This window comes from Capricornis sumatraensis, chromosome 8, assembly GCF_032405125.1.
Source record: "Capricornis sumatraensis isolate serow.1 chromosome 8, serow.2, whole genome shotgun sequence".
NCBI lineage: Eukaryota > Metazoa > Chordata > Mammalia > Artiodactyla > Bovidae > Capricornis > Capricornis sumatraensis.
Window position 1 is genome coordinate 94,951,864 of NC_091076.1, and position 12,332 is coordinate 94,964,195.

Consider the following 12,332-nt stretch of genomic DNA (forward strand, 5'->3'; position numbering starts at 1 on the left):
GGTTGAGGTGGCCCTATTCTGGCAGATGGTCCACTGGAGACAATGTATGATCAGCTTTTCCTTTGGCCTAAAAACTACATTAAAAGTCTATTTTGAAATAGTTTTCGTGTTTTTAATTTTCCTTCTGCCATGACATCATACAGGAGACCCAGAAACGGCTGCTTACAGAAGCAGCAACACTGCCCTCTGGCTTTCCAGTGCACAAGCAGGAGCCTCATTTTGACTGTGCTACATGGGATGCAGCCGTGATGGCCTCTTGATTTCAGAACCTCTTCTTAATAAGATGGGTTTAAGTATAAAGATCTTGTTTTCCTATTAGTCTTAGAAAGCTTGTAGTGCATTGATCATCAGGAAAAGAAAAAAGTGTCTTATGTTTTAGGAGATAAATTCAATCCAGTCTCTAAAATTATAGAAATTTAAAGTAATTGTCATAATTTACTTTGATTTACCTTGAGATATGCAACTCGGAATTTTGCTTTCAAAGGCACCTGCATTTTATGGTATTTACTGCATTTAACGTTCTTAGAATGATGCGGTTTGTGCAAAATTTCAATTTTCTATCAACACTTTCTAGGTGAAACACTTGACTAGCATACTGCTGCAGGGGCAGAGGGAAGACACTGAATTCCTTATACTACCAGGATCATGACAAATGATCCTCAAGTCCACTCTAGCCATTCACTAAAGGCATTTCTGCTAAACAATTTAAATAAGCTGTTCAAAAGATCATGCTTACACATTAGCAATTTCAGTCGTTCTCTTTTACTGAGGTCTGGGTATCCAGCAAGGGCAAAGCACTTCCCACACTTTGGAGACAGCTGGATGGGCAGCTTAATCCTCCTTTGAGCTAAGGAAAACTTTTCTTGGGCTAGCCTATAACCTAAAGTGGCCCTCAGGAGACAGAGCCCTGATTTCTGCTTGAGTGGGAAAGCCAGGGAGTTCCAGATTGGTTTAGTTCTGAAAAATAGACAAGGTTTTTCTAAAGAGAGGAAACACAAAATTAGACCAAAGAGTCAAAAAACCAGACTCCTAGTTCTACCTTTGATATATACTAGCAGTGTAAGCCTTAACAGTTTCAGAGCCTCATTCTTCATCAGGAAAATGGGGCCATGCCTACATTACATAACTGCTGCAAGGATTAGAGACAGCATGAAAACAGTCTATACAAGAGTAAGGTACCATTGATATTATCCCTGGTTCTTTTTAAGACCAGAGCAATTGCCCACTTAATCAGTATTTTAACTTTCACTTTGTTCAGAGTAAAATAAAACTCCTTTGCTGGGGAAATGCAAATAAATATACTTTACCCTGGTGAATTCAAAAGAGAAATCAAAGAAATCTACAGAAATAAGCAAAATCCACAACTAAATAGTCTACTTCAGAAAACCAATGTTCTGCCAAATATTTGGTAATGTACTATAGGTGTCCCCTGGCCACTTACACCAACAGCTAGAAACAAATATAACAGTGTGATGGAAAAGCTGGCAAGAGTAAGAGTACTATATCTGTACCTATGTACACCTGAGTTTGTGGGTTTTCAAAAATTATTTTCCCCATTTCTCAAGCAAGATTATAATAAAATTTCACTTTACTATCTTTTCTCATGTAAACTGTAAAGGGCTGTTGCTAGAAATGAAAAGTAATTTCTAAAAGAAAATGTCAAATTCAGGCCCTGAATAGTGGGATCTGCTGACCAAAGGGCAGTCACACTCTGTAAGACAAAATATATGGTCTAGAAAGCAAAGATTCAATATTTTGCCAATTCCTGCCAGTTGTCTTTGAATGTTGGAAAGCTTACATCATTTCATTTCTTGTTGAAAAATCAAAGGCAGATAAATAACACAGCTCTCGCAAATCCTCCTGAATAAAGTTTTTCCTGGGCTTTACTGAGAGGCAATTCAATTATGACATAACACTGGTAACAGCAGAGATAATCCAAGTAGTTTACTAACAAATTTTTACACACCTCAAAATTCTTTCAAATGGTTGAGCTGCTACCAGAAATGGCTGGTAAGTCTTCTGAAATAGCTACTGTGATTCTTTCCCTCAACACAGCACCAAGAACAATTATAGTTGGCTTAAAATTTTCCAAAAAGAACAAAAACTTGAGTATTGTAAACTCTCATCTGAAGACACATTCTATTTGATACATCCACCGACTGTGTGAAGTGTTAAAAAACAACTCTGGGTCAACAGTGAGCAAAGATGATATTCCTAAAGGAAAATGTGAGAGCTCTAGACTGTTCCATGCGCAATTTGAGAAAATGATAGCATTACTGCTCTTGTAAGCTACTCAATAGAACTTGTCCTAGCCTCCAGAGTGTCAGAGAAGATTAATTTGAAGTTCTGAAGCCTGCTTTTAGCACACACTTCTGGATACCTGGATAACCCCAGGACAACTTTCAGGCAAAGGCAGAGGACCAAATCAGAAGATGGAAGGAAATGTCGAAGAGGTCAGTAGTTCTACCTTCCTCTCTAGGGCTTACTAAAAGTGTATTTAAAACAGCAAACATTTTAACTTAAAAAGAGGAGAGAGAAGAGGATGATGAGGACTAAACACAAAATTTAAAAATGTGGAAATCAAATAGTTCAGGAGTAAGAATTTTCATCCTGAATAGGGCTGCTGCAAAGAATCACTCCTGTCAATGAATCCTGTTCACACACAGCCAACAGTCCCAGAACTGGCCATTAGGTGAATGTAAGCCATTCAGGACTTGAGGTTACAACTGCTTGGTACCCTGAGACCCTGACCCTTGCTCAAACTATTTGGACGGACATGGCAACCAAGGCCACACTTTGGGAAAGCAGGCCTCCCAAATGCTCCAAATAACCTTTGAAGCAGAAGTTCTAAGGTTCCCAAATAACTAAATTATAACAAGTAAATGTTTACACAGCCACTAGAGTAGTTATTCAAGGTATTTATGATGGAGGCTGCATTGATACCAATTTCAAATTAAGAAACTGAGGCATATAAAGTTTGTCGAATTTGTCATAAACCACAAAGCAACTCATCTGAAACAGGAGAGCTGAGAAGGAAGTTGAAGGTCTGGTTGAACATTAGACAAACAATAGACTCAGCAACAAAATGACCAGTTTGGCCGCATCTTCAGGATTTGGCTCCTGGCCAAGTGAACCAAGTCTGTGGTAGCACACACAGAAATAGAACTTGGAGTTCCTAACTTCCAGTCCTGTGTTTTGTTCAGTAGGTAACCAAGGGACCATTAACAAACTGATTTTATTCCCAACTTTTCTTATCAAGGAATGGAAAAGCATATGGGTCATCCTCAAAAGACAATAAGCTTTCCCCTTTATGAGTAAAATTTCTGCACCTGGCACAGTACTCGCCTTAGTAGCTTTCAAATGTTTAACTAGATTACTTCACAATGGAGAATGAATCACAAGTCTGAGATCCTCCATCACCACATTCTTGACAACTGAACCACAAAGATAAGCTTTAAAGCCCCTTTCAGCTATGACTGTTAAACTCCTACCAACTTAAGTGTCAGCTTTTCCAAACTGGTATCTTCTCTTAATCTGAAGAGTGTAAAGTGAATATGAGGTAGGCCAAGTCAACCTACAGCATGAATCAAGTGTACTAAATCTTTATTTAGGGTAAGTGGTGCATATTTTAGATTAATAATGTATCAAAGGTGATCATATTTTTTGGCAATCCAGTTCTAAGACTTTCTCTAAGAACATCCCTGGGACAAACAGAACATAGTTAAAGCTCTGGAGCTGTCACTCTTACAACTTAAAAAATTACTAATAGGAGGAACAGGACTTCAGCTCTGAAAAAAACTTTGCTATGAAGGCCAAATACTTAGGAACGATTTGACCATCTGTAATCAGCCACGAGCTTCATCACAAGATACCCTCGAAGATAAAAGTTTACTGCCCAGTCAGTATCTCTACTTTAGTCTACCTGGGCATAATTTTCACTGACTTTTTAGCAACAACATTAAGCAACCCCTGAGCTATGAATCTTTCTGAATTTAGATTTCAAGCAGTAAGAAACAAAATTGTTTCATCTGCAATTCAAGAAAAGAATTTCATATCAATCTTCAATCCTTAAGAAGCTGCTACAACTGTAATAAAAGGTTGTTTTATTTTTTTCAAAGCAGGTTTCCCCTACTCCCTCAAACACCACACCTATGAAGTAGCTCAAACTGCAATTTCTATCTTGGGGGTCATCTGGGATCACAGAAGTGACTTTCAATTACTTGGAATTTCAAAACAGAGGCTCCCTACTAACAATGCCTTAGTGGCAAAATATTCCCCCATTTTGTTTCCTTTGTGGGAGAAAATTTCTTTAAATTAGAAGAATCTGTAGTCTTATAAAGATTATATTGGAATTAGTTCTTTTTTTCCTTTAGGAGGGCGGCCATTTCTCCAAAGGTTTTGGTAAAAGTTATGGCTCAGATTTCAAAATGCAAACAGATGTTCCTGAAGCAACCGAAATGGGCCACTCCACTTTTATTCCCAGAACCGTGGCGACTCCCAAGTTACTTTGTGTCCCAACTCTGCAAAGGGCAAAACCCCATCCCCCTTTGGTGTAAACTTTCAAGAGAAGAACAGCACACTTTTGGAGTTTCCCAAAGCGGCTGGCGACGTGCGAGGTCGGGTCGTTCTGAGAATCGGGGCTGGACAGAAGGAATCTCGAGGGCAAGAGCGCTCAGAGATTTGCACGTGCCGCGATCTAGCTGATCCCTGGGGAGAATTAGTGGTTGCTACAGTAGGAAGAAGGCTGTTCCTTTTCACAGCCCTGGCCGCGGGGTGGCCTTGGTGCATGGAGGGAGATGGTGGGTGCGCCTGGCTCTCCGCCCTCGGAGCCTCCACCTGACTGCCACGCCAAAGGGACGCGCGGCCGGAGCTGCAACCTCCACCCGCCCCCGCGGAGCCAGTCTTTGGAATGTGGCGTCAACCCCACCAAGCCCATCGAAGTGGGGGTCCAGCTACGCCGGGCCTCGCCGCCATACCCAGGCCGCATGGGGGTGGGGAAAGAGCGGAGTTCGGCCTCAGGAACAGAGCCCCCGTGGTAGGAGCAAAGGGTAGTCGTTTCACCCGGTCTATCCCTAGTTGGGGTCTCGGGAAATTTGGGGTAATTACCCAAGAACCGCGCCCTCTGTGAGAGGCGAGGTTGTGGGGCTGCCGGGACGGTTTGAGGACCGGGCCCGGCCGGAGAGACTCAAACCTTCACCCCCTCGGCCCCCGGTCCCACTCCCCGCCGTCTCCCGGCGCCGCCACTTCAGGCAGCCCACTCGGCCCGGCCTCTCCCCGCGCCCGGACCACCCCCCATGGGGTGCTCTCACTGCGCAGCGAGTCCCTCCGCTGCCTCCTCCCAGCCCAAAATGGCGGCGGCGGCCACCGATCCTTCTCGTCGCTTTCCTCTAGGGCCGAGGATACCTCCGCGCCCAAGCCCCTCCCCCTTCAGCCGGATCTATTTTCTGCCCAGTAAAGATTAACGCCATCAATGAACTCTTTAATTGAGGTAGGGAAGGCGGGTCTGATTGTGCTTCCGCACAGCTAATCGTTGACGAACGGGAGAATATTGACAGGTGAATGGACCAATCAAAGGAGGCATCGATGAGCGCGGGATGCCGCTCGCGAAAGGGTAGATGGGTTTTGAGTTTTCTATGTGCTTGTTGACGTGACAGGCTCTTGATCCCGCTTCCCCAACTAGAAGAACTACAATCCCCAGCAGGGACCGCGCTGCCGGGCGGGGCCGTGGGGGAAGGGGGCACCCGGGAAGGGTCCCCTCCCCCTAAGCAGTGGGTAGGTCTGAGGCGTTGGAATTGCACAGACAGGCGGTCGCACAGAAAGACACACAGACGTAGTCCTGTGCATAGCCCCTGACAGCAAATAGGTCAGTTCTGCCTTTGCAAAATCTCCTTCCCGGATCATTTTTTTCCCAAGGAATCTATCCTTATCCCAGTTGGCTTTCCTTCCCAGCTGTCTATAGCACGAAGACATCACTGCCCCTTTCTTTGGTTTCCCATTGAAAAGGAGGAGGGAAGCCGGCCAAACCCTGTAGAGGAAAGGGCCTTAGTCCCAGGCTGGGCCCAGGTCTCAATCGTGTCTCTTGGGGCGTTGACTTCTGGAGCCCAGCGCGGAATGGAGGTGGGGGGCTGCAGTCAAGATGGGGGCCTCTGGAGGCAATGGGGAAAGGACTCCTCAGGCTTGTTAGAGCCACTGACCCACTCCACTCCCTGCCTCTCCAGGTCATTGCTATAAATTCCCCTCCCCAGGCTGTCTTTTCCCCCTCTTTGGTTCTCCTCTGTAGCTGCCTAGCTGCTTGCTTTGGCCTCGGTGACTTTCAGAATAAGATGTAAGCCCTGGCCTAGGACCCGAAGAACAGGGCTGGAAAGATGGTTCCCTGATCCCCATTTGACCCCCTCCTTGTTTGGGGGTGTGAAAACCAGGGTGGAGGCAGCCTTCTGGCCCTTTATTTGAAAATGAGGGTGTATAGGTCTGATGCTACAAAATGGTTGCCGCTGCCTTGGTAAAAATTTCCTGGGCAGGCAGAATTCTCCTGAAAATTCTCCTTCTGGATTTAAGTTTGTGTTATTTAAAGCAGGTGTCACTAGTTAAAGGCCTCTGATGAAAGATTGGGAACAGAAGAAGGTGGCTTCTCCAAACCAACTGCCACCAGCTGCCCTGGAGGAGGCCAAGGTAAGCCCCATTCTCCCAACCACCTTAGTGCCCTGAAGGTGGATCCTGCCAACTGGGATTGTGGCTTCTTGTCTCAGATGTGGTGGTGGATTTGGGAAACCAGTATTTTTTAAATGAATCCCATCCCTACTGTGCACTGAGCAATATGCCAGATGCTATCTCAAAAAACACTTTTCTGTCAATGCTTACCCACTTCCACACCTCCCCTCCTCTTGCCCGGGCCAGGCAGCCTTTGCTATCTTAGTTCCCCAACCAGGGATCCAGGGATCAAACCTCCACCTCCTGCAGTGGAAGCATGGACTGTGAGGGAAGTCCCCTGAAGTGCCTTTTCTAGAATCATGCAGCCAGCAAGCAGAAGACCTAGGATTTAAGCTTAGGGCCTTAAACAGCACAACCCTGCCTTGCATTTTTGTCTAGGCTGAGAACCAAGTCTGAAGCAGGGAGAAGAGTTTGAGCCATTGGTTTGTAATTTAGGTTGGGTTTAGGGGGTAGAAAATCACCCAGGAGAGAGGGGAGAGTCAGATTGTATTAGGCCCTCAGAGAACATCACCTTCTGATCAACAGCGGGAGCCCAAAGCCTCCCAACCTGTGTGCTGTCTCACTGCCCCCATCTTGCCCATTCTTTTCCCCTATTCCACAGCTACCTGTAGGTAAGGAGGGAATGCTTGCCCTCTGACCCTCCATACCTAGCTACCTCCAGTATATTTTCTGGATTTATTTAACTTGGAGTTCATGGCATGTCAGGTTCAGAGAGGTTTAGAGAGGGAAAATGACTCATCCAGATCACACAGCTTACCTGCAGTAGTGGTAATGGTGGTAGAGGGATAGGCCTTTAGGAGGGAGGCGGCATGTGGGGCTGAGGGCAGGGCTGGCTTGGGTGGGGGTAAGCTCCTGCAGGACATTTGCTGAGGGCTGGGAACGGGTGGATGACTGTGCACACACAAGTGAGCCCCGCACCTCGGACTTCCCAGTGGCCTTGCCTCTTCCTGCATGGAGCAGAAGCTCTCAGTTGGCTCGAGACACTGGTGGAGACACGGCCTGTCACTCTTGATTGATATTCTCTCTGCAGGTAAAGTAAAAATACAACACAGCCAACAACACACACACACACCCCCAAAATACCCCATCCCAAATTATGAAGAGGACTTTGGGGTCTCCCAAATGCATGTTAACACACCTCCAGCTCTTATAGGACTGTGTCCACCTCCCAGGACAAACCCTCTGCTTGTATAGACCCATGCTCAGACATCCCTGAACACAATGTATAATGTGTTAAACATTATAAAACACTGTTCTAATGCTAGTAGTTATTATTAGAATTCCCCAAACCACAAACTTCTAGCAATTCATTCCCCTCCCCCCACACTCAGTACTCCCACCCTCACCACGACAGAGATAAACAGATGCCCTGAACACACACACTCTTGACAGAATCCTTTCCACCTCTTAGATAAGTTCTAGAATTCTCTGGGCTACAGACTGGAGATCGGCCTTTCCTCTCCCTAGTGCTTTCCTGGCCGTCCAACTTCTGCCTGGAATAAATACACTTTGTTCACCCTGGAATGACAGAAAAGAGAGTCTTGTGTTCTGATATGTTTTGGGTCCCCCACCCCCTTCTTCTGGGCATATGTCATTAAATACATATTTATTGAACACTCACCTTGAGCCATGCATAGCGACACAGTGATGAACTGAACAGACAGGACCCATTCTTCTAGGGGAGAGAAAGATGGTAAATGGTAATGTGCTAATGCTAAGTGGGACACTAACTGTCACATATCAGGGAATCACTAGGAAGGGGAGGGGGTCCCCACATAGATAGGATGGTCAGGGAGGGCCTCTGAAGAGCTAACGTTGGAACTAAACCTTAAGGGACGAAAAAGAATCAGCTATGCAGATAGCTGGAAGTGGGATTGGCCACATAGATTGTGGGGCTTCTAATTCACAATTACTAAGAAGTTCAAGACAATGACAGCAGAGATTAAGCAAAGTGCTAAGCTTGGGGCCTTTCTGAATGGGGGTTCTGTGGGATAACAGGTCATTTGCCAGGAAACTCGCTTTGCCTGAAAGGTAAGTTTTCATTTTCTTCTTAAAAATTTTTTTAATTTTGTTTTGGAATATAGCTGATTAAATGTTGTGATAGTTTCAGGTGAGTAGCAAAGGGACTCGGCGATACATGTGTGTGTGCTGTGCTAAGTCACTTCAGTCGTCTTCAGCTGTTTGTGACTGTATGGCTCCTCCATCCATGGGATTTTTCAGGCAAGAATACTGGATTGGGTGACCATGCCCTCCTCCAGGGGATCTTCCTGACCCAGGGATAGAACCCACGTCTCTTATGCCTCCTGCATTGGCAGGCGGATTTTTTTTTAACCACTTGTGTCACCTGGACTTCAGCGGTAAGGAACCCACCTGCAATGCAGGAGACACAGGAGGCATGGGTTCGATCCTTGGATCGGGAAAATCTGGAGAAAGAAATGGCAACCCACTCCAGTATTCTTGCCTGAAAAATCCTATGGACAGAGGAGTCTGGTGGTCCACAGTCCACGGGGTCGCAGAGAGTTGGGCATAACTGAGCGACTAAGCACGCCCAAGGCATTCGTATGCGTGTATCCATTCTCCCCCAAACTCCCCTAGCATCCAAGCTGCCACATAACATTGAGCAGAATTCTGTGTGCTGGACAGTAGGTCCTTATTGGTTATCCATTTTAAATATAGCCATGTATACATGTCCATTCCAAACTCCTTACTATCCCTCCCTATTATCCTTCCCACAGCAACCAAAAGTTCTTTTGCTAAGTCTATGAGTCTGTTTCTGTTTTCTAGGTAAGTTCACTTGTATCATTCCTTTCTAGATTGCACATATAAGGGGTGTCATATGATATTTCTCCTCTAACTTGCTTCACTCAGTATAATAATTTCTGGGTCCATCCACGTAAGAGAAACTTTCTAAAGAGGGAAGAGCAAGTGCTGTTTGGGCTTCGGATCGAGCAAATACATCATGAGCAACTTCCCGTCCTGTTTCAGAGTATTTATTGAATGAATGTTTATGCTAGATACTGTTGCAGGTATTGAAATTACAGAGTGAGATACGCAGGCAAGATTCTGGCTCTCCCCATGGGTTTGCTTGGGGTAGGGTTAGTGGACAGATAGTAGACAGGTAAGCCCATAAACTGACAGATGGTTGTAGAAGGTCTGAGGCTAGAGAGGGACCAAGTGAGCTGGGTGTGTGAGGTTGGATTCAGGCTGGGTGAACAGAGAAGGATTCCACCACTGGGGAGAGACCGTCTGTGATCCGTCCTCCTTTGTCCTCTCTCTTCAGATCTCTGGCACTTGTGGGAGCCCCCGAACATCCCCTGAGCTTCATGACCCTGGAGGTTCCCGGCCCCTGACCCCTCGGATGGAGAGCCACTCAGAGGAGGAAGACCCTCCTGGGGCTGGTGGTGGCCTGGGCTGGAGTGGTAGGAGTCCCCAGGCCCAGAGCCCAGGGGCCTGTTCCGCAGAGGCCATGCTGGCCCGGAAGAAACACCGCCGGCGGCCTTCAAAGCGCAAGCGGCACTGGCGGCCCTATTTGGAGCTCAGCTGGGCTGAGAAGCAACAGCGGGATGAGAGGCAGAGCCAGCGGGCCTCCCGGGTCCGAGAGGAGATGTTCGCTAAAGGCCAGCCCGTGGCACCCTACAATACTACCCAGTTCCTGATGAACGACCGAGACCCCGAGGAGCCCAACCTCGATGTGCCCCAGGGGGCCTCCCACCCAGGCTCCAGCGGGGAGAGTGAGGCCGGGGACAGTGACGCGCAAGGCCGCGCTCATGGGGAGTTCCAGCAGAAGGATTTCTCCGAGGCCTACGAGCGGTATCACGCCGAGAGCCTGCAGGGCCGCAGCAAGGAGGAACTGGTGCAAGACTACCTGGATCTGGAGAGGCGGCTGTCCCAGGCCGAGGAGGAGATGAGGAGGCTGCGGCAGCTGCGGGAATGCACCAGCTGGCGCCCCTGTTACCAAGTGGAGGAACTGGCCGCTGAGGTAGAGAGGCTCCGGACGGAGAACCAGCAACTTCGGCAGGAGAATGAGATGTGGAACCGAGAAGGCGGCCGCCGTGGTGGGCAGCTGGGCAGCTAGGGGTGCCCCCTGCCCCAGCCAGGCTGACTCAAGGAGTGTACCCTCAGGCCAGCTGAGTCTCAGGGAGACGAGTCTCAGTCCCCCTGCTCTCCCTGAGAACAGCCAGTACAGGCTCAGGGTTCTACCTTGTCATGGCCCCAAGTTGTTCTTGGATGTCCTGTTACTTTTCACAAAGGAATTAAATGATTTTGGTGAGATCACATGGGAGTGACTGGCATTGGTTTCACTAGGGCTGCTGTGAGAAAGAATCAAAGCCTGTTCTTCCCAGAAAGGCCTGGGGCTGCCCCAAGCCCGGGAGACCCCTGCCCTGGGGGCCTTTCTGGGTCTTGGTTGCCTGAAATCTGCTCCATGTATCCAGGAGCCATCAACTGCTCTGAAGGTTTTAGAGAGGGGAAGGCAGAGGAGGAGGGAACCACCAGGTTCAGCCAGAGCCTGACTTAAGATGCCAGATTGCCTTGAGGAACTGGAAGTTTCCCTGGAGGAGAAAGGCCTGGGCTCAAGGTTTCTTCAGGGTTTATTCCCAGGCTCCCTGTGTTTTCCCTATTCTTTCCACAGTGCAGAGGGCTGGGCTAGACAAGGTGTCTCCTTGTCCTTTAACAGTCACCCTAACTGCCCCCTACATCTCTCAGCTGGCCCTTAGGCAGGAGGTGAGTTGTCAGGTTTGCCCTCTGACCTCCGAGAAGGGCACTAACACGTAAGCGCTCAAGGGAGATTTTCTCCTGATGGAAAATAACCCCAAGGCTGGTTGGACAGGGGATTGATCCTTAGCAGAGCTGGAGGCCTGCTGTGCACCTGTGCATCCCTGCTCCTTTAGCCTAATCACCTGTGTGGTTAATTCCCTTGGAGGTGAGCCCCTCACCTGTCTGTCTAATAGAGAGCTGAGTCAGCCCGGATCTGCCACCAACACACCAGCAGTATGGGCTCTGAAGCTAGCTCACACACCCCCTCACACTCAGACCCACCCTTGTTCTTGTGGCTGCAGAGTGTCAGGCTGCGGTGGTGGAGGGGAAGTTAGTCAACCAGTGTGTGTTGGCTCTGCCATGGTGCTCAGGGAGTGGTGGAAGCTTGGCTGGCCCAGCCTAACCTCCGTTTCAGGAAAACTCATCTTGACAGGCCACGTTGAGGGAGAGAAGGGCTCAGGCCTGGGAGCTGCTGGGATGGAAATGTTGACAAACCCTGTGTGTTGCCAGGATAACTTTCATTTCTACCCTGCCACACCCAGGCCTCGCCAGCGTCTTCTACCAGAAGCAAGACCAGCACAGATTCTAGGAAGGGATGGGTTTTTACGAGGGCAGAATCTCCCATCTTTGGGGTCTCCCCCGACCCAGCCCTGGCTGAGAGTCTTAGCCCTTTCTCCTTTGACCCCAGACAGCTCTGTCAGGAGAGGTCTGGAGGAATGATCGTTTCCACTTTGCAGACGGAAAGCCCTAGGCTCAGAGAGGAAGCCGCTTTTGGGTTCCAGGAAAGCTGGCCCTAGGCTGGCCTTCCCCTGTAGGGGTGCTAGCCAAGGACCTGAAGGCCCGGGTGCAGGCAGCCTCCCAGCGGCTGC

The 12,332-nt window shown here is 48.1% G+C and overlaps 1 protein-coding gene across 1 annotated transcript; it reads left to right on the plus strand.

Annotated features, from left to right (window-relative positions):
* The first annotated feature begins 6,572 nt into the window (after positions 1-6,572).
* Positions 6,573-10,845, plus strand: HEXIM2 (HEXIM P-TEFb complex subunit 2). The gene is made up of 2 exons (XM_068978426.1): positions 6,573-6,669; positions 9,989-10,845. Exons 1-2 carry the CDS (start codon positions 6,598-6,600, stop codon positions 10,781-10,783), a joined length of 867 nt encoding a protein of 288 aa, XP_068834527.1. The 5' UTR covers positions 6,573-6,597; the 3' UTR covers positions 10,784-10,845.
* Positions 10,846-12,332: the final 1,487 nt, after the last annotated feature.